Source organism: Spermophilus citellus (assembly GCF_964194105.1).
Source record: "Spermophilus citellus genome assembly, chromosome: 3".
In the NCBI taxonomy this organism is placed as follows: Eukaryota; Metazoa; Chordata; class Mammalia; order Rodentia; family Sciuridae; genus Spermophilus; species Spermophilus citellus.
The window spans coordinates 14143266-14164370 of NC_138184.1; the positions used below are offsets into that span (position 1 = coordinate 14143266).

General features: G+C 43.3%; 1 protein-coding gene across 4 annotated transcripts in view; it reads right to left on the minus strand.

The window, feature by feature from the left end:
* The window catches only part of BRD4 (bromodomain containing 4), an 85698-nt gene that overhangs the window by 29200 nt on the left and 35393 nt on the right, over positions 1 to 21105 (minus strand). For 3 of the 4 annotated variants that reach the window (XM_081283461.1, XM_081283459.1, XM_081283460.1), the window contains exons 2-3: positions 5008 to 5326; positions 1189 to 1326 (exon numbers count right to left, since the gene is read on the minus strand). In XM_081283461.1, coding sequence (XP_081139587.1) covers positions 1189 to 1326; positions 5008 to 5292 — 423 coding nt within the window. In that variant the 5' untranslated portion in view covers positions 5293 to 5326. Of the gene's footprint in view, positions 1 to 480; positions 588 to 1188; positions 1327 to 5007; positions 5327 to 21105 lie in introns of those variants that run through there. The other variant, XM_081283462.1, reaches the window with a different exon arrangement.

The window sequence follows — 21105 nt, forward strand, 5'->3', positions numbered from 1 at the left end:
TGATCTGACCCCAAAGGGCCACAACAGTTATTATACTACCAGGTGTCCCTACAGGGGTGCTGAGCCTGCACTTGTTTACTGCAATTCCCTCTCTCATAGTTTAAATTCCGGCCTGAGAAACCATCCTAGTGCCTTAAGCATCTACCAAGTTCAGTCAATCCCTGACAAGGGCTCTCCTTGCTTTAGGGCCTCCTTGGACACAACTCATATTATTTCACTAGAAATACTTGAATTACACAGGATTTCTTGCCATGAATATTTTAGCAGGGCTCCAAGAGTGCTCCCCAATATACCCCCAAGGCAGCTTAGTGGGGTATAGACAAGGCCCATTTCACACTGTTTCATGGGTCCCCTCTATCACCTTGTCCAGACATGCTCTTCCCACTCAGCTCTAAACCATGGGCCTGGTTTGTACGTCACTGCCACCTAATTGAGGAGAGCTAAGACTTTACAAAACATGGTAAACTTCAAGAAACTCACCTACCCATCTCTTCTGGGCAATTTTACCCACTACACCAGCAGAGGTCAAAAGCTGAGTTCTGTATAGTGTCTCCCTCCAGAGTCGTTCTATGAAAGGGTTGGTTTTAATCACATCTGTGGTCTGAACTGTAAACAAATGATCTGGCTTCATGGCACAGCCGAGCCGAAAGGTTTGACTACGGGGTTAGGAAGTGACCCTTGGGTCTACATGTAAGATCAATCAGGGGGACACTCAATTCTATGGCCAAGATTTATCAATGGTCATGTCCACAGTTCCAGGAGACTGTGACCCACAGAACTAGTAGGCTCTGTGGTCAGCCCCAATGTACCCTCTCACACATGGAGGTTTCTGTCTGCACACACCTCTGCATGACTACATTTGAATAGGCTTTCCCTGACAATTTATACCATCCCAGTGGACTGTCCTCCTCAAACCTCTCTACTAGACATGCAGAGGAACCAAACCCCAAAGGTACCAGAAGCACATGCTTCAGGCTCACAAGGACAGCTTAAGTGGCCAGTACCCTCCTCCCCACAAATGAAACACACCCAGTCCCAGGCAAAACCACAGGTCTGTCGCCTCCACCTCCAACTGTCTCCTGCTGTCAAGACTCCAAGCCCAGCTCCCAGCATTCCTACCCTAAGGCTCCGGACAGGTCTCCCATCTCCTTCACCCAGAATAGCTGGGCACCCACCCCCACATCTCACCTTGTTGTAGATGTAACAATTTGTAAACATTGTGTTGAAGTCCTGGATACATTCCTGAGCATTCCAGTAATAGTTGTTTTCCAAGCGTTTCTTTATTGTTCCCATATCCATAGGTGTTTTAATGATCTTATAGTAATCCTGGGGAGTGGAAAGAGCAAAGGCCAGTGTCATCTCAGCAGCCATGCTGGGACAGCCAGATGGTCTGTGGGGCTCCCTCAGGTTATTCCACAGGTAAAGCAAAGAGAGTCAGAGCACATACTTTCCATGGTGTCAGTGAGTGACCTCCAGAGGAACCCAAAAAAGTAAATCAGGGAAGGATTCCTAAATGCTGGGTGGCAATTTGGAAGGAAAATATGCAAGCTGCCAACTGCCCTGACCTGAAACACATTTTTTATCAAAATTTCCCCCCCTTTTCTTCTCAATGTTAAATATTCACTCATTTTTAATAAATAATGGTGAAAGTACACACAGCCTTTAAAAAGAAGTTTTTTTAAGTAAAACAATCACAGCAGGGCCTCTTTTGTCCTCACCATTTGATATTTTAATCATCCAAAAAATTGCAAATCCCCCTGGCACCAGTGTTGGAGCCTCTCCCCTACAAATGCTCAGGAAGAACTATAAGGCACAAACCTCAACCTTTAGTCAAGTTCATGGGACTTCAACACTTCTTTCACTAGCATGTAGTACACCACTATGGTTTCACTGGTATCCAAATTTGGGTATAGAATGAACCACAATGAAGTACTTTTAAGGAAAGCATCCAACAGACACAATCCTCAAACTTTGGATCTTGAAGGAGCCCCAGAAAGCAGATATGTATGTTCTAAGGTCTTTGAAATCAAACTGTGTACTACTATCCTCACAGCTTTTCTCTGTATCTAAACTATTCTAAATCCAAGAGCTTATTTTCAAAAACATACAAGGAAACTGAAGATAGATCAAATAGTGCTAGGTTTCCAAGAAGAAGAAACACAAAGGACCAGGCAGGAGGCTCAATAAGTGTAGGTCTAACTCTGACCTCTTGTCCAGACCCATTGAGAACTACATTCTTTGAGGTCATCTCCCCAAGTCAGGATGAAGATTCCCAAAATTAAGCTACATTTTGGTAGAATATCAAGTATAGTGGGTCAGCTAGGGGTAGAAAAGCTGTTGCAGAAGAGAGAGCAAAACTACTATCAGTGAGTACCAGATCCTGCTGATATTGATAGTGGGCAGAAGGGTTTTAAGTTGCTCTGAAATCACTTCAATGTAAGGGCTACATATGCACACACCACGCACCCTAGGGAGAAGAAGACCTAGTTCAAGAAAGGAACTCAAGGCTAAACTTACTACACTAGATATACTATGCTTTAGTTGCCTTTCCCAAGAGAACCACGCTCAAATACCCCAGACCCAAAGGATATCTAGATTTTATTCTTGATCAAAGGTTTCTAAGATAGTATTCAGTGTTTTCATTGGCCACAGTATATCAAGTGGCTTAGAGGCAAAGAGCATAATGGTAGAGGGTAGACTAGGAGGGAGCTGGGATGGAGGCAAAGGCAGTATGTTTAGGACATGATAAATAAAAGGCCAAAATGCAGGTGAAGATCAGGAAAAACACTGGAAAACAGAAAAAGGGAAGTGGCTCTATTAACAGCTCTTGCTTGATAAAGAAGGAGCTTTTCGGGCTGGGATTGTGGCTCGGTGGTAGAGCGCTTGCCTAGCATGTGTGAGGTCCTGAGTTCGATCCTCAGCACCACATAAAAACAAATAAATAAAATAAAAAAGATATTGTGTCCAACTTAAAAAAAAAAAAAAAGCTTTCCATGTGAGACTGCTCAGGTGGCTAGACAGGTAGTCTACCAGGAACAGTGAGATGATGGCCACCCTTGGGAGTCAGTCTCCATTTCACACAAACTGATCCCTTGGTCTCATCAACCATACTTCCCACCCAACTATTCCACTGGCCAGTGCTGTTCCCTCAACCTTACCTGAGACGCTGCCTTCTCGGAGATCTCAAGTTCCTTAAATTCCCCTTTCCTTGGTCTTTGCCCTCTCAACCCTCTAGGCCTTTGTTTCCCACTCATGCAGTCTTCCGACAACAAACTGATCCTTCCATTATTCTGGTTCTGACACATTTCCCTTCAAAGCCAAGTTTCTTGAAATGGATGCTTTCATCCTCACCTTCTCAATCCCACCATAACAAATCTAATTTCTATTTCTGTGTTGCATCTTCCTAAGGTCACCAATGCCTTCTAAAAGGCCAACAAGGCAGTCAGATTTGAATCCTCATCTCTGATTTCCCTATAGTCTCTGATACAGAAATTTTGGGGAACTGTTGTCTGCTGGAGATTCTCTCACCTTTGTGTAGGCCTCCTACTACCCACCCCTGTCCTCCTCTCTCCATAAAATCCTTAGAGGCCCTAGGTTGCCCTGGATTCCCTTCTGCAGCGGGTTCTTTGCATTTGCTTTAGAATGTCACCCTCAACTGTGGACCTTGCATAGCCCAGTCATACCCATGCAGCAAACAACCCCAGCCAGGTGCCTCTGTTCCTTGTCTTGGTCAATGGTACACATGGTACCCCTTTGCCTTTACCCCTTTCCTGAGCCAGTTCATTACCCAAATCTGCAGTGCCCCCTCTCCAGCCTCCTCTTTCCCGGGGTGTTTATGATGCATATTTAGTGGACAGGTCGCACTGGATAGTTGTCACAGACATAAGATTTCCAAGCCAGGAAGGTATCCCTCCTCCTACAATTTAGATGCCTGGTGGAAGCTAAGTCTGCTCCTCCACATAAGCAGTTCCAGCACTCATAAACCCAACTTGGGTCAGTGGTTACTGCCACCAAATTCACTTACCAAGTTATATAAGACTTAGCATATAAAAGAGGACAATTTAGAAATAAGTCCTTGATGTTTTTGAAGGTAAGAAAAAAATTAAAACATTTATTAACCTTAGGTCCCCTGAGGTTCGGTCACGAGACAAGTTATGATTACAGAGCAGCAGATGTGGACAAATTAAAGAAAACTCTCCAGTGGGGCTGGAGATATAGCTCAGTTGGTGGAGACACTGTAGCCACCAAAAGGGAGATGGGCAAAGCTGCTTTCCAAGGGACCTGGCCTATTTCTCTCCCCTAGGGTCACCTCCATGTACTTGCTCCCTGGGAAATAACCTGAAGCTTTTCCCCAGCCTTCATTAAGTGACAGTGACAATGATGCTAGCTTCTGCTGCTGCAGAAACCAGTTCTACAGCAAAGTCTGACCTTGCCTACTTCTACTGAACAAGCAAACCATAGCTGAAAAGGGAAGGAGACAAGGACTACCATGTGCTCTGATTTCAGCTCACCATGAAACTGGACAGAAACTTGTAAGCAGTCTTTCCTGTTTGTTTCACCCATCTTTACTCAACTGCTCTCAACTCTCTCCACGGTCCAGTAGCTAAGAAACCAGTTACTTTGTTCTCTCTCTTTTCCCTCATTTGTTTTCTTCTTCTTTTGTTATTGGGGACTGAATACAGGAGCATTCTACTTCTGAACTATGTATTTGGTGGACAGAGCCTAGCCCTTTTATTTTAAGACAGGGCCTTGCTAAGTTGCCCATGTTCATTTTGAACTTGTGATCCTCTTGCCTCCACCTCCTAAGTAGCTGGGATTACAAGCATGCGCCACCACAAGCCTGGCTTCTCCTTCCCCCATTAAACCACACACTCAAAGGCCCCACAGGTGCTGGTATTCAGAGCTTTCACCATGGCTCCAAACCCATCTGTCCCTTCCCTTGGAATGTGTCTTCACCTGGAGACACACAGAAGGGGAACAACCTTGAACCCTGCCCAAATTACTCACAGGGAGGTTTAGCTTGACCGCATCCACAGGCTGTTGGAAAGGCCATGCAAACTGGTGTTTCCATAGTGTCTTGAGCACCACTCTGAGCAGATATTGCAGTTGGTTGGTCTGCCTCTTGGGCTTGTTGGGATTTGAGGTCTCCGGAGGTGGGGGATTGGTGCTGGCTGCGTTGGCTGGCTGGGGTTGGGCCTGGGCCTGCGTTGTAGACATTTGGGAGGTTTCTAGTCCATCCCCCATTACTGGCAGATTTCTCAATCTTGTCCCAGGGCCACTCTCCGCAGACATGCTAGTGATCCCATCACATTCTTCACCAGGCACTCTACAAGGGAAGAGAAAAGTCCCATCAGAGACAAGGCAGTAACATGTTCTCCTGTGTGGGGCCTCCAAGGACTGAGTTACTCTGACAGTGATTGGCCAGGTCATAACTCCATGCCCCAACTAAAAGGGCTACAATGCCTGTTCTCCAAGATTTGCCATACATCAGGGATGAAAAAGAGAGAACCAACAAACAGTGAGGGGGAGAGCACAGAGGTAGGAGCTAACCAGAAGCCAAGGGTGGTGGAGGGCAGCACTGGACACTACAGAGTTTACAGGGGAGGAGGTACAATAAAGCTGTTCCACAAATCTATATGTCCTTATTTCCATCTTCAGGAGTTCAGAGAATGCTGAAGGAAGATTTGCAAGGCCCCCAATTTGGCATTTACATTCAAATTCTTATTTGTATTAGATGCTTACAAAGCACTGAAAAAAAGTAATTCCATTTGGTGAACCAAGGCCAGGCAGGGAAAAGAAGGCTGGATGGCCCACACAGTCCACTGTTGAATGCTCTGGGCATAGTCTCACACTTATTACTAAGAACATTTCTTGGTAACTTAAATTTTTATGTTTGCTCATGGGGGAAAAAAAATCCCGCAAAAAGTTACTGCTGATTAGAATTTAACAAACAAAAATCTCCAGCAACTTGGGAGGTGGAAGTAAAGAGGTTCCAAGTTTGAGATAAGCTTCAGAAACTTAACAAGACCTTGTCGCAAATAAAAATGACTGGGAATACAGCTCAGCACAAAAGAGCCCCTGCATTCCATTCCCCAATGGGGTTGAGGGGATCCATATTCCACTTAGCACTTTATCAACCAAAAAGAAAGGGCACCTCTCATGACAAAACCTTGCTTGGCTGTCAGTGCTCATGAGTGCCACCCTGTTCCCTTCCCTGAACAACTCCTGCTGAAGGTCACACCAACTCTACAAACCACGCTGCAAGAATCCTTGCAAAGGCGACTTCATCCAACTGTCCATATATTCCAATGTCACAAACGCCAAGATGTACGTACAACGACCAGTTGGGGATATACGAGTTTTTATTGCAAACTGCCCTTCAGAAACATAGCAATCCACCCTTTACTCACAGTGCCAGGAGTTCTCATGATGGCTATTAATGAGAAGAAACATTTGCTTAAATGTGCAGGCCATCTGCATTCTTTGTGTCTTGTATGACACTTTTCTACTGGCAAGAAAGAAGTATGACCAGCTTTAAACTCAGGCTCAACAGTAAGAAAAATAATAAGCTGGGGGCTGCCTGCATCTAATATGGATATCTAGGAATGAACCTGGCAGTTCAGCAGAGGTAAGAAAACCTTTCTGATTCAGGAATCAGTTGAGGCTTTCAGGAACACAGGTAGGCAGAGGGATAAGAAAAGGCAGGTAAAGCTAGCTGGCAGTCATGGCTTTCATTCTGGTACATTCTGGAATAAACTTTATCAAGAAGCAGTTTATGCCTAGGCCTTCTAGATGTTGATCAAATACTTTATAATTCAATTCAAGTGTAATTTAAACCAAGGCTCCCAGAACCCTTTTGTAAACACAGTTCTGACAAATTAACATATTTTAAAACCACCAAGGGACAGCTTGCTACATAAAGCAACCCGGTAGTCTGTCGTTGGATGAGGGGACTTCCTGGCTTGTGGAAGGCAGACTAGGAGCCATGCACATAGGTTCTGGCCACTGAGAACCCCCACCCTGACTCCACAGGTCCAAGGTCCTGGATGAAGAGTAGTTCTAAGAGTTCACAAGGAGTTGGGAAAATGGACACCTTCAGGAAGACAGCTTCTTCCTTTCATGGTACTCTGACTGCAAGTTCAGCTATCATCTGACTAAAGAATACATGGAGAAAGCACATTTCTGAGAGGCTGCACAGGGAAAGGATAGAACGGGAGCAGCCTAGGGCTATCTCTAGAAGTCTCTGAAGGGGGCAGGATGCAAATGCAACTCACAAATTCACAAATGATTGGTAGTGATGAGCACTTTTGTACTACGGATTGTTCAGACTCATCTGAGCACTGAATTCATGTTTTAAGAGGAAGGATGTTCTTCCCTCTCCTTTACACCCTGTAAAAGATTTTAAAATGCTGGTGCTAGGGTTGCAGCTCAGTGGTAGAGCACTTCTCTAGCAAGTATGAGGCCTTGGGTTTGATCCTCAATGATACCCCAATCCCACAAAAAGCCAGAGTGGGGATGTGAATCACCTAAAACAAACAAAACTCGGGATGGGGTTGTGGCTCAGAGGTAGAGAGCTTGCCTAGCATGCATGAGGCACTGAGTTCAATCCTCAGCACCACATACAAAAAAATAAAATAAAGATATTATGTCTACCTATAACTAAAAAATAAATATTAAAAAAATACCCTTAAAAAATAAATAAGGGGCTGGGATTGTGGCTTAGCGATAGAGCGCTCGCCTTGCATGTGCGAGACCCTGGGTAAGATCCTAATATACAAAAATAAACAAGTGAAATAAAGGTAATGTGTCCAACTACAACTAAAAAATAAACAAAAATAAAAAATCTTTAACTCACAGGAAAAGGATAATACCTAGGAGAGAACTCCCTTTGGCACTTGAATGGAGACATCTGAGGAGAGGAAGGAAGGACATGATGTAGCAGCCCTTTGTGTGTATGTGTGTGGTATTGTGAAGAGAGCAGTGAGTTATGAGTTCAGGGACAAGATGGGGCATTTCCCAAAAGCAACTTTCTTTTGAAGGCAGGCCTTGTGAAACATTGCATTAATCTAATAAACACCCAGCAAGCATCACACCCTAAGGTGGTTTCTCCCTTCCTTTCTCTTTTGATGCTGTGGATTGAACTCATGTCCTTAAGCATGCCAAGCACATGCTAGACTAATCCTTGCCAGATCTCACCAAATAATTGTTTAGCAAAGGCAGATGTCTAACTTGGTGGGCCTGCCTCAGGTGCTAGAGACACCTCCTCATCTCATCAGGGTTGCTTCTGGTGACAAGTCCGGCCTGAAGCAACTGCCATGAAGACCCAGAAGTGCCTGTAATATGAATCAAGGCAATAGTAGCTGTCAGGCTGTTAATGGGAAGGAGGTGCATGAGGGCCTGACAGCTCAGGCCAAGCTGGAAGCCTGGAAAAAACAGAGGGGGCCCTGCAGACCTAAGTGAAGATACCCCCAATTAAAGAAAGGAAGTAGTCACTCTCAGATCCAGGGAGAGGGAGCACTCAAAAACTGTGGGCAGGAATATGAACTGTGAAAAAGTGCTTACTCAAAGGAGAAAGAGTACAAAGGGATGAGAGACCTAGGATCTGGGCCAAATCACACAAGAGCATGGCAGGGTGTGTGTGTGTGTGTGTGTGTGTGTGTGTTCAAACATATCACTGCTGACTAGAGGGTATAGCAGGTGGGCCAGGTAGTTGGAGGAAGGCAGCACCCTAGAAGCTGCATCCAGTTGTGTGAAGCCTCGCAGAAAGGATATGCTTTAATTCCTGAGGAGACAAGAAATAGACTTTACCAAGCCTTTAGGTTTAGTAATGAAGGGCAGGACCTCATTCTCAGGGGAGCAGCATTAGAGGAGACAAGTTACTAGGATTTAAGGATGCTTGGTGTTCGACATAAAAGGACTCACATGCGGTAGGACCAACATGTCCAAAGAAACAGGGGTTGAGTTCAATGTAGTCCTGTCAGAGGGGAAGCTTCAGTGCACTAGAGAAGCCTGGAATGAGAATGGGAGGGTGCAGGGAGTAAGGCTAAAGCATGCTGTCTAGTTGGTTGCCAGGATCAGATTTCTCCTAGAAAGCAGCCCAGGAAAAAACACAGATGATGCTATACACTCAGCACATGCCAGGTGAGTTGCAGCAAGTGTGTGTGTATGTGTGTGTGTGTATTTGGGGGGGGGGGGGCACACCCGGGAGAAGCTCCAATCCCAGGGCAGAGGAGCAGACAGGCAGTAAGAATACAAGTCACCAGGGGGTGCAACCACACTCATTCCACCAAGAGGAAGGAGCCCCATAAATTTTCCATTAAGTAATGACATTCTGGAAATCACCAAATAATGTCCCTGAGGCAAGCTGAATGCCAAGGTAACTGAAGCTTCTAGGCTGGGCTATGCTTCCTCTCTTTTCAAAGAGGCTCATAACAAAGCCAAGGAACAGGACTCATGTGCTCTGGGTCTGTGACTAGTATTCTTAAATTTTACTTCAGGCACAGACAGGCCAAAGAAGTTGAATTTTCTGTATATTAGATGGAGATTTTTCTGCAGAAAGCTTGGTACCCCTGAGTTGCTTAGTGCCTCACTTTTGCTGAGGCTAGCTTTGAACTCACGATCCTGCTGCCTCAGCTCCCGAGCTGCTGGGATTACAGGCGTGAGCCACCATCATCCAAGCTTCTTTCTTACACATCACCTCATCTTGGTGCTTTACACTATAAAAGTCAAAAATACCATTCCTAGCTGGCAGCTCATATTTGACACGCAGTAACACTTAAATCGTTACAATTCTTGACTCTGATTATGTCCTCATCCCACTTAACAGATAAGAAGTAACTTATTCAGGATATGTAAAGACCAGATCTGAGCAAGGAAGATGGCCTAGAACATGGCATCCGATTGTGTACAGTTTAAATTGCCTTTGAACCAAGGAAATGCCAATGAGTAAGCTGAACACAACCCCAGAGGGTCTAAGAGATCCTCTGGACAGGTTGGTAATCATCCTTAACTAACATGACAATTAGGCACAGGATTCCCCCCCCCCCACACACACACACAATGCCTGAGGTCAATCCCACAAGGAAAGAACTGAAAGTTGTCAGATGAAAAGTGAAAGTATGACATGATCAACAGATTAGGACAGACCCGGAGCCCCAAATACCTAAAAAGTTTCTCTTAGGAGGCTCTGGACAACCAGTGAAGGGTGACATGTGTGCCCTCCCTGCAGACCATCAGGTAATGATAACTGAGTCAGAGTATCACCATGAGATACCCAGTACTACTGTTCTGTACCCATTCTACAACAGATCTGGGTAGCACCCATACTTTAAGAAGCCATAATCTGACTCATCATGATGTTCCTAAGCCCAGATAGCTTACATTTTGTGGCTCACCCTTCCTGTACATAACCACAGGATAATAAAATACTTGTGAACTTCAAGAATCACTCCTACTGCCATGACAAGGAACAGGAGGAAAGTTAACCAGAACTTCTAGTTTGTTACAGACCAAGGAAGAGGCCCAGTGAAAAGTTCTACACAGAGCCACAAAACTTTTCTAAGGTACAGAGCTGATTAGGTAAACTTCCTGGGATAAATTCTTCCCATTGTGAAGTGGTCATGTTCCAAACAACACAGCCACTGTTCCTATCACCTTTAGGCCTTTCATTTGCTATCCCAACTAGGAGCACACACACAGGCAGGCAACAACCCTGACCCAGATCAGGGGTTTCCCTGATCTCCATCTAACAGTTTCCTGTCAGTCCTTGAGCACCTGAGAGTAGGCCTACTTTGACTTCACTCTTGCCTTCCTAGCACACAGCAGGTGGGCCCTACAGCAACCATAACCAGTTGTCACTCTGGGGCCTCCAGTTCAACATCTCAATGCTCTAGGAAAGGAAAACAGCTCTTATGTGAACAATGTGGTTGGCGGCCAGACACAAGTCACTCAGCCAAAGTGTCCCATTCAAGCTAAGTGGCAGGCCTGGGGACTCAGAAGTCAACATGATACTCTCCTGAGTGATTAAGTAATACTTGGGAGAATATCATAAAGCAGGACTGCTCTGGTCTTGGACAGGGAGGATACTTGACCTTTGCTGACCTGGAGGGACAAGATGACACCAGTGAAGAATGGCCAGAATGGGACTGGAAGGGGGAGGGACAGAACATGTGCTCCTGGTGAGTGAGGGAGGCAGGGATAGGACTCCCAATCTATGCAATATAGTAACAGCACAGGTACCAGTCTATGCAAGAGGGACACCAGCACATGTGAGAAGATGGATGGAGGGCAGGCAGGATTCTTTTGACAATCACACAGACATTGTTTTCAACCAAACTTTCCCATCTAAAGGATTTAAAACAAACAAAAACAGCTGCTCCCTTCCCACTCTCATTCTGACCTGTGGCCAAGAGACAGGAATTGCCATTTACTGTTAGGAGTTAGCTAAAGGTCAAGTGGCAGTAAGAGAATTTTATCTTATTGTTTCCAATCCTAAAAAGGATGCATGATCAAACTGGATTCCTATTTCTGGATTTATACCCCAAAGAAATCTTTCAAATCGTGTTCCCAGTTTAAAAGAATAAGAAGAAAAAGATGAAGTAAAGGTATATGCTGTCATAGTTGGAGCCAAGGTGCCCCAGCATGACAGGATAAACCCCACGAGGCACTACAGGATTGACACATGCAATCACAATTTCACAATTAGATTGCACTATATCCTTTTGACAATCCTATAACTTGCAAAGATTGGTGTTTAGAAGTTGCTGTAAAATGTAGCAAACCATATAAAAATCAATGTGAAAGAAAACGCAGGCAGTGGTATCTAAGCTGGTTCTAAAGCTGATAAGCTGCGTTGTACAGTGCCCAATAAGTGCTCATCTCTCTTTAGGAGTTAGCTATGGTTTATGGAAGGATAAAGTTAAAAATATTTAGCTCTTCAATTTACATGTTTCATTTTTTCAACAACTACACAGTTCAGTTACTGGGAACATTAGTACTTATTTCCCCAACTTACAGACCTCTGATTAAACATGTCTCCTTTTCAAGGATATTCTTTGCTACTATCATCTCAGCCCTCATTTATGTGATTTCAGAATACTTATAAATAGTATTTAACAAAGCATCACTGTAATGATGTTTTCCAGCTTTCTGCAGAAGCTATCTGATTTCCTTTGGTAGTCTTAACCTTGTTTATATTCTAGCTAATAGTCTAAACAAATTAGAAATCTGTAGATACAGAAACTTTTATTTCAAATAAATCCAAAACACGTTTTAAAAGTCTGAATATATTCTGCAATGACAGTGTTCCTACTTGTAAAGTAAGTGGCAGTGAGCCTCTCCACTGGTTCCTCAGTCAAGTGGTTCTCATTGCCTACCCCCATCGTAACCACCACCAAAGGCTCCTGTCCTTTGATTAGGCTTTTAGGAACTCTAGATGGGTGTTCTGAGGAGCAGCAAGGGAAGAAGAGAGAAACAGTTGTTCTGGGATTTGGCAAGCCAAAGAGGAAGAAAGACCAGCTATAACTGATTTCTGAAGATTCAGTTTCCAGTTCCATCCACTACAAGAGGCTGAGTAATCCAAGAAGGTTGTGACCAGCTACAACTTTGTACCTGTATCTCTACCTGAAGTTCTGGTCTTGGGGTCCCCTCTTCAACTCTGTCCTGTCTATTCAGACTCTCCTTTTTCCTAAAGTGTTAGTGCATAGGCGGCAAGATGACAGGAAAGGGAGGAGCAGTTTTAAGGACAAATGTTAGCTAACTAAAAGCTTTATGGATCCTTCCATAAAATAACCAGCAACTATACTTTCAGCAGAGCTTTACACAAGCCACCATCAAATGCATCCATACTAGGGCCTAGGAAAGTTTGCCAGAAGGTACTTGCCACTTCCTAGGCTAATGCTCTGTACTGAACACTTGATTTGCATCAGCTGAATCCTCACAGCAATAATACAGCACACAGTGGCACCATCTTCATCATTATATCCATAGCAACACAGAAGCTATGTGGGTGGTGGCCTGGTTGTCTGAAGATCACCTGGAGCAGCATGTATTCAAGTGTGCTCTGCTCCACAGGTGTCTTCAAACCAAGCACAAGAACAATAACCACAAGGAAGATGGGGGGGGGGGCGGGGGGCAGGGACTGCACCAATCAGCACCACACTTCATGTATCCATCAGTGAGTCTACCCTTACTAAAAAGGTAGGTATCTAAATGCCAGGAAGCCCCTGAGCTGGACTCAAGTTGAATTCTGGAGCCAGGAGCCAGGCCTGGGCTGGATACAGTCCAGCCAACCAAAATTCCAGGCCCTTTTCTTTAGAAAGCACAATTTCTAAAGAATTTCACCCCCCAAACAAAACAGAGCTGAAACAACTGTCCCAGCACCTGGCCATATATAATGAGATTCAGTCCACATCACTGGTGACACTGAAGCACAATTCTCCACTGCAGGATAAAAATAAGAATAAACTGGGAAGGATAAGGAGAATGAAGACCAAATTTTCATTATGCTTCTCAAGCAGAAGAAATCTGAGGGGATACAGCTTGAACTTGTTTTGTGCTGACTAGTGCTGGTGGACTCAGCCTATACTGAAAATACAAGTTCATAAAAAATTTTAACTTTCAGGCAGAGGTGGGTTACCTCCCCACTGCTCCCAAGGCTCTTATCTAAACAGTCATTTGGGGGAAATTAAAGATTCTACCCAGGGACAAAGAGAAGGGGGTTGGGGGAATCCTAGCATGTGTAAAAAACTGCTAATATCTCAGTATTAATCAATCTGTGGAGTATCTTAGCCTACCCTAGAAACATCTTTGCTGAAACGCTGGTTTCACAACATTGAGTATCAGAAGGCCTGTTCCCTTCCTGTTCTTAACACAGTGGCTACTTCACATTCATGATGACGGCACTATATAATTGTGCAATCTGTGTCAGTGGGGAAGCACAAACAGGATTACTTTTCCATCTGACTGGCTCAGGCAGCTGATGAGAACAGTGCTCATGTCATCAGCCAGACTGCACTGCCTGGAGCTGGGCCAGTGGCCGTGTGCCGAGGCAGCTCTTAAGACTTAATCCTCCTTCACGCAGCTTGTACACACCCTGCCCCCTGTTTCTTGGACCAGCCAAGTGGGGCCCCATTACCTCAGACTCTGCAGCTTGCCTTGACCCAGACGAGCCAAAGGCAGAGAGATAAGCTAGCCTTCCTACTAGGAGAATGTGGAACACTCTCAACCTCTGTCCCCTACTGAAGGGGGCAGCTGAGCCCTGCCAACCAGAATTCCAGTCCCTTCCCTTTAGAAAGCAAGCAGCAGGCCAGTTACATCAGGAACACTGAGAATGCTGTATTTTCCCCTCTTCTCTATAAAAGTTGCCAGCAGCTGGAAGCATGAGAAGTTCAGGTATAATAAAAGGTTCCATTGTTGCATATGGGTTACATCATGGTATTGATTGCTAAATCTGGGTAGATGGATTCATGAATTTAAAATGTTTCTGTGAGCAACATGTAATATAAAAAACCACAAACATTGCTGTAGACAAGATCAAGATTGCTGGGCTAAAACATACTCCAGCAGGGACAGGCTAGGCTAACTTTTCCTATCAAGTGCCAGGGAATAAGCACAGTCAGCTGTGCAGGATACAGGTCAAAATAACCCATTTTGCTGTCACCACAACATGAAACCAACCATAGACAATTAAACAGATAAGGTTAGTTATATGCAAACAGAACTCTAGCCCCAGGATGACAGTTTGTAGACCCCATGCCATAGGTATACAGACATTGTGAAGAAGAGGGAAGTGTATGTGAAAAAATGTTACATTAGAAAAGCAAATTTTCAGATAAAATTAGGTAACAATAAGCACGTGGGTGAGCACATGGGACCACAGAATGAAGTGGGATATGGTAGCAGGTTTTGAATGACTATACCTATGTTTAAAAAGCTCAACCTCTTTGACTTCTGTTCTATATCAAAAGCCCCCACAAGACTCTCTGGGTATTTGTGCATCTACCTAGTGAGTTGGCTTTCAACCACTATCTTGCAAAGTAACTGTGACCTGGCTAAAATCCAAATGAGAGGCTGAAACATGATGAGAATGAAACACCATTAATTCAAACTGGTCATCTCCCAACCAACTCAGGCTGTTTGTTTCAGGTTGGGCTCATGAGTATGTTTCAGGTTGGGCCTTTCACAGGAAAAAGAGCAACATGTTCTCTGGTTGCCTCTTTGAAGCTATTACTTCATCTTCCTTACCTGTCTTCACCTCATACATATTCATTATTTCAACAGAGCTAGTGCAGGATATGAGCCCAAAGTTCAATCTATACCATAATATGAATCATGAAAGAACAGGACTGTCAATTTGTGCAGAAAAATCCTGTCTTAAGAGACTCCCTTCTGGCTCACATCTACAATTTCAGCTACTCAGAAGGTTGAGGCAGGGAGAATCACATGTTCAAGACCAACCTGGGCAACTTAGCAAGACCCGGTCTCAAAATAAGAAAAAGGACTGTGGTGTAGCTCTGTGGTACTGTGCTTGCCTACCTTGTGCAAAACCTTGTGTTTGATCCCCAGCACTGCAAAAGAAAAAGAAAAAAGAAAGAACCAAACAAACAAAAAGAGAGAGGGAGAGAGGAAAAAAAGAAAGAGAAAGAAGCTAACTGTGGGATAGCTCGAGAGTAGGCTGAGTATTTCCTATTAATTAGAGGGTTCTAGTAAGAAGAAAATACAGGAGATACTGGAGAATAGAAGGAATTTCAAACCAGCCAAGCGTGGAAGGTAATGTTCACTTCTTGAAGGACACAAAAAAATCAAAAAAGGAAAAAGATCTATAAGGGAGAAACCTAAGTAAGTCAAACTGGGCTGATAATAAGTCTTGGGCCATCCTTGGTATAGATCAGAAAGTTTCTGAGAATGACATCACACTTGGTCTTCTTGAACCTTTCATTTCCCACAAAAGGATGAAAACAAAGTCAACAAGCTTCATGACCCCCGCCCCAATATATTTAAGGGTAACTATATAGCATTTCCAGCACAACAAATACCAGGAAATTTTGTTAGTGGAAAACATGTTAATGCCAACCTCCATGCATGTGGTCAAGATCAAACTGGGAGGGCTGGGGATGTGGCTCAAGCGGTAGCACGCTCGCCTGGCATGTGTGCGGCCCGGGTTCGATCCTCAGCACCACATACCAACAAAGATGTTGTGTCCGCCAAAAACTAAAAAATAAATATTAAAAAATTCTCTCTCTCTCTTAAAAAAAAAAATCAAACCGAGAAACTGGGAAGCTAAGAAGAGGGAGATAAACAAGATGCAGACAATAATTCACATGGCTGATGACCACCTTGCCTGTGGCCAAAATACTCCACAACACATCAGCTTGGCTCATTGGTTGGTCATGTATAAGTGGAAACAACTTGAATTCATGAGCAGATCCAATAGAGCAGGAAAAGTGAAACTTTAACCAACTTTCAACAATTTCATCCACTGAGAAGTAACCCAGAGGAGTAACAAGAGCACACTGTGCCTCTAAATTTCCTCTTAAAGCAGCAGAACAATGGCTGAGCCTGCACAACCACAGGTATCCCTGGGCTCAGCCTATGCTCACTGGAACAAAAGGAACTCAGAACAAAGGCAGCATAAGTGCTTCAGAGATTCTGGAGCAACACTTTAGCCACAGCCAGAGAAGAAAGCCAAACCAGGTCTTTGATGGCCAAAAGGAGACCGGGAGACATACTTGGAAACAAGACAAGGAAACACAACTTAGGGTTGAAATACCTAAGTCTGGTTATCTTGATGAAGAGCTGATGTTTTTGGGGTGACCCTTTCTTCAATAACATTATACTGGACCCTTCACTGTGAAGGTGAACTTTAAAAGAAAGATCTGGAAAAAAGGTGGTTACAACTGGTCAATATCCAGATATACTCTTAAGTCATTCCAGGAAAGACAACTTTTTATTTCACCTTATCTCTCCTCTCATGAGGTACTCAATTCCTACTACAAGAAGGAAGGGAGAGTACCACTTTTCTCAAAAGAAAGGAAACACAGAAAGTGACACAAAATTAATGTCAGAGCTGAAAAGACCCCAAGTCCTCAGTTTACAGAGTAGAAACTGAAGACTGACCCAAGACCCAAAGATGGCGAGTCAGTGAGAGCTGACAGTGACAAATTGCGAGGTTTTCTGTACACCAAGGGTACAGAAAAGGCCACTAATCCATATTCATAGGCAACTCTCTCATGTGACCCCAGGGAAACAGGACAAAAGCCTCTGACTGCCACACCACCTTGACTTCCTTTCAGGCTTACTCTTTCTTATCTGAGTAAGCTGCCCAGACAACCACCTCCATGCATTGCCAGAACATCCTCAGCCAACATCCCATCTCTACTGCCCAGATCACCTAACCTAGTCATCGTGAGAGGGATTAAAATAACTGATAACTTCTGGGTCTCAGGAACTTTCAGGATGCAAGACATTGAATGGGGACAAAAATCCCACACCATTTTAGGTTAGAACAATCAAGGAAGCAAAGAACTTGGCAGGGACCTATCACTTTCCAAGAACTCACATTGCTGTTTACCATTTCTTTCACATTATCTTTCACAAGGTAAATAACCCACCAAAATGAAGTAACCCAACTCTGACATTAACAAGGAGGACATAGGTGCTAGAAGGGAAACACAAGGTGCGTCTCATTTCCTGGCAAGGCTCACTCAATATCCTCTTCTTCCTGCTTTCACCCCTTGCAGGTGAAAGCATCAACCAGTAGCATAACCAGCTATTGGCACACAGCATCTAAGGGAGCCTCAGGGGAAGCCTTGGACTGGCACCTAACAAACTCTTCATATAGTCCAAGTGTGCTTCCCTGCAGGCTCCTTTTGTTCTTTAAGTCCAATTAGGAGTTAACAGCCACTTGCTGGTAGAGAGCTTTCTTCAGTTTGGGAGAAACCAAAAGCCAGGGCAAGGACTATCAAACTCCCACTGAACCTGAAACATGTCCTATAAGTCCTCACTGCCCTAATATTAAAAAGAATAGAGAAACTGTTCATTACACATGAAGTTTTATATAAGGGTCTAGAGTATAGAATGAATGAATAAAGGAAAATATGAGTATATGAACATTCTAGGGTAGAAAAGAAATGAAAGACAATATATGTCTTCAGCTTATTTCTATTTTCTTTTTTTTAATATTTATTTTTTAGTTGTAGATGGACACAATACATTTATTTTATTTATTTATATGTGGTGTTGAGAATCAAACCCAGGGCCTCACACATGCTAGATGAGCGCTCTACCCCTGAGCCACAACCCCAGCCCTTATTTTTATTTTCTACTTGACACATTTGTGTTTTCCAACTCCTGAAATGACATGTATATAGTTTTCAATCAGGAACAGGGAAAAAAAATACTTGAAGGAAATCATCAACTCAGAATGCAGCCTCTCCTGATTTACAATGCATGTGTGGGGAAAAAGAAAGAACCACACATTACTGCATTCCTCAATCTCTAGCTATGCATTCCTCAATCTCTAGCTATGCTTAGGCCTCATCCAGGGAGGGTACCAATGCCCTCCTACCAATGTTTCCCATGTCTCTGTCCTGCTATTCAAGAACCTGGGGCCAAAAGACAAAGAGAGAAAGAGAGGAAGCCTTTTCCCACATATCCACTAATAACAATCAGTCCCGCTGGTCCTCAACAAGTAACAGAAGCACCATTTCCTTCCCCCAGCCTTACCGAGTAAAAGGCATCCCAGAGCTATGCCAAAGCAGAGACTGGATACCAGGGGCACTCACAGGTCAGAAGCCTAGTTAGGATAGAAGAGAAAGAGATGCCGGCACAAAAAGGAAAGTAAGAAGATTGACTGGGTGGAGCGCATTAGCTGTGGGGCTGCAGAAAGGAAGTGAAATTCCGTACCTGTGTGTATCCAATAGAATCTAGGTGACTCATGTAATTTAAAATTCTCTAGTAGCCACATTTAAGAGAAACAGATAAAGTAATAGTAGGTATCCCTGAACTCCAAAAAAAAAAAAAAAAAAAAAAAAAAAAAATATATATATATATATATATATATAATATTTTAACATGTAATCACTATAGAAAATTGAGCTATTTAACATTTTTGTTCCATAATCTTTGAAGTCCAAATGCATATACTCCACACCTAACCCACCCTGTGAAGATCTAACTAGAAGGTTTCAAAGGCAGGTATTTTAGGAACTCAGCTCCAGTGCCACAGGGACTCAGATCATTACAAATGCAGGGCTAGGTTAACTAAATTCAGACCCTCTTCACCAACCAACCTTCTTCCATCCACATATCCCCACCTGTGCTTCTAATCAATCAATCTATCTATCTATCTATCTATCTATCTATCTATCTATCTATCTATTTATTTATTTAGGTGGTGCTGGGGATGGAACCGAGGGTCTTGTGCATGCAAGACAAGCATTCTACCAACTGAGCTATATCCGCAGCCCTCAACTTGCTTTTTACAAACCCAAATATATTTCTGTAAAAGAAAATTTTAACATATCACAATGTGTGGTCAGAAGAGACACATTTTTGGACAACACAGGAAATCTCAATATCACATGCAAAAATTGCTAATTTTCCTATATATAACAATATTTATTGTGGTGTTGGAAACAGAATCCAAGGCCTTGAGCCTGCAAGGTAAGTGTACTAACCACTGAGCATACCTCTGTCCTCTAGTGTGGTTTTAGAGGAAAATGCCCTTATTCTTTTCTTAAAAAAGAAAAAAGAAAATTTTAAGTACATTCATGTTACTATCACCATAAATCTCTGGAATTCTTTGCATTCCTCAAAAGGGAAACTGTACTCATTAAGCACTAACCCCCCATTCTCCTCTCTTCCAGCCCCTGGCAACTACCATTTTCTCTTCTGTCACGATGGATCTGATTACTCTAGGATCTCATTTGAGTGGAAATCCCCACAATATTTATCCTCTTATGACTAGCTTATTTCACTTAGCCCATCTTCCAGGTTCATCTACCTTACAGCATATGCCAGTATTCCATCCCTTTTTAAAGCTTACTGTCTACATAAATGCATATATCATATTTTACCTGCCCATGCATCTCATCATGGGATATTTGGGTTGCTTCTGGTTACTGTGAATGGTCCCGCTATGAACATAGATGTATAAATACCTGCTTTCAAGAGAATGCTCTATTCTTGTAAGTACCATGCATTAACCAACCATACCACTGGAGCTCCAAGAATGCCCTGTTCTTGAGATGTCTGCTGAAGTACATACAGATAAAATACCACATATATAAATTACTTTTTAAAAAATCTATTTTTAGTTGTTCACGGACCTTTATTTTATTTATTATTTATATGTGGTGCTGAGAATCAAACCCAATGCCTCACACATGCTAGGCAACCACTCCAACCACTGGAGCCACAACCTCAATTCTCTGCAATTTACTTTTAAAGAAATGGGGGGGGGGTTGCTGTGTGTAGTAATGAATAAACTGGCAGATCTAGTTTTTCTATAAATCTGAAAATTTTTAAAATCTTATTTTTTGGGGGTGGGGCTTTTTTGTTTGGTCTTTTTTGGAACTGGGGGTCGAACCCAGGGCTTTGCGAATGCAAAGCAGACGCTTTGCCACTGAGCTACATCCCAGCCCTATAAATCTGAAATTTTTTTTTCTTTTCTTCTTTTTTATTAGTTGCTCAAAACATTAGAATGATCTTGACATACCATACATTTGATTCAAGTGGGGTATGAATTCTTTTTTTCCACGTGTACAGATTGCAGTATCACATTGATTTTTACAGCCACGTTTATACATACAGCCATATTAGTGTCTATTGTATTCTGCTACCCTTCCTATTCCCCCCTCTCCTCCCTCCCCCTCCCATCACCTCTCTCTACCCACTCTGACACTCTTCTCTTTTTTTCTTCCTCACACCACCTAATATGTAATTTTGCATAACAGTGGGGGTCTCCTTCCATCTTCCGTGGGATTCCCCTTCCCTCTCCCATTCCCATGCATCTCATCCCTATTTAATGGTAATCTCCTTCTCATGCTCTTCCTCCCTGCTCTGTTTTGAGTCACCCCCCTTATATCAAAGAAGACATTCCGCACT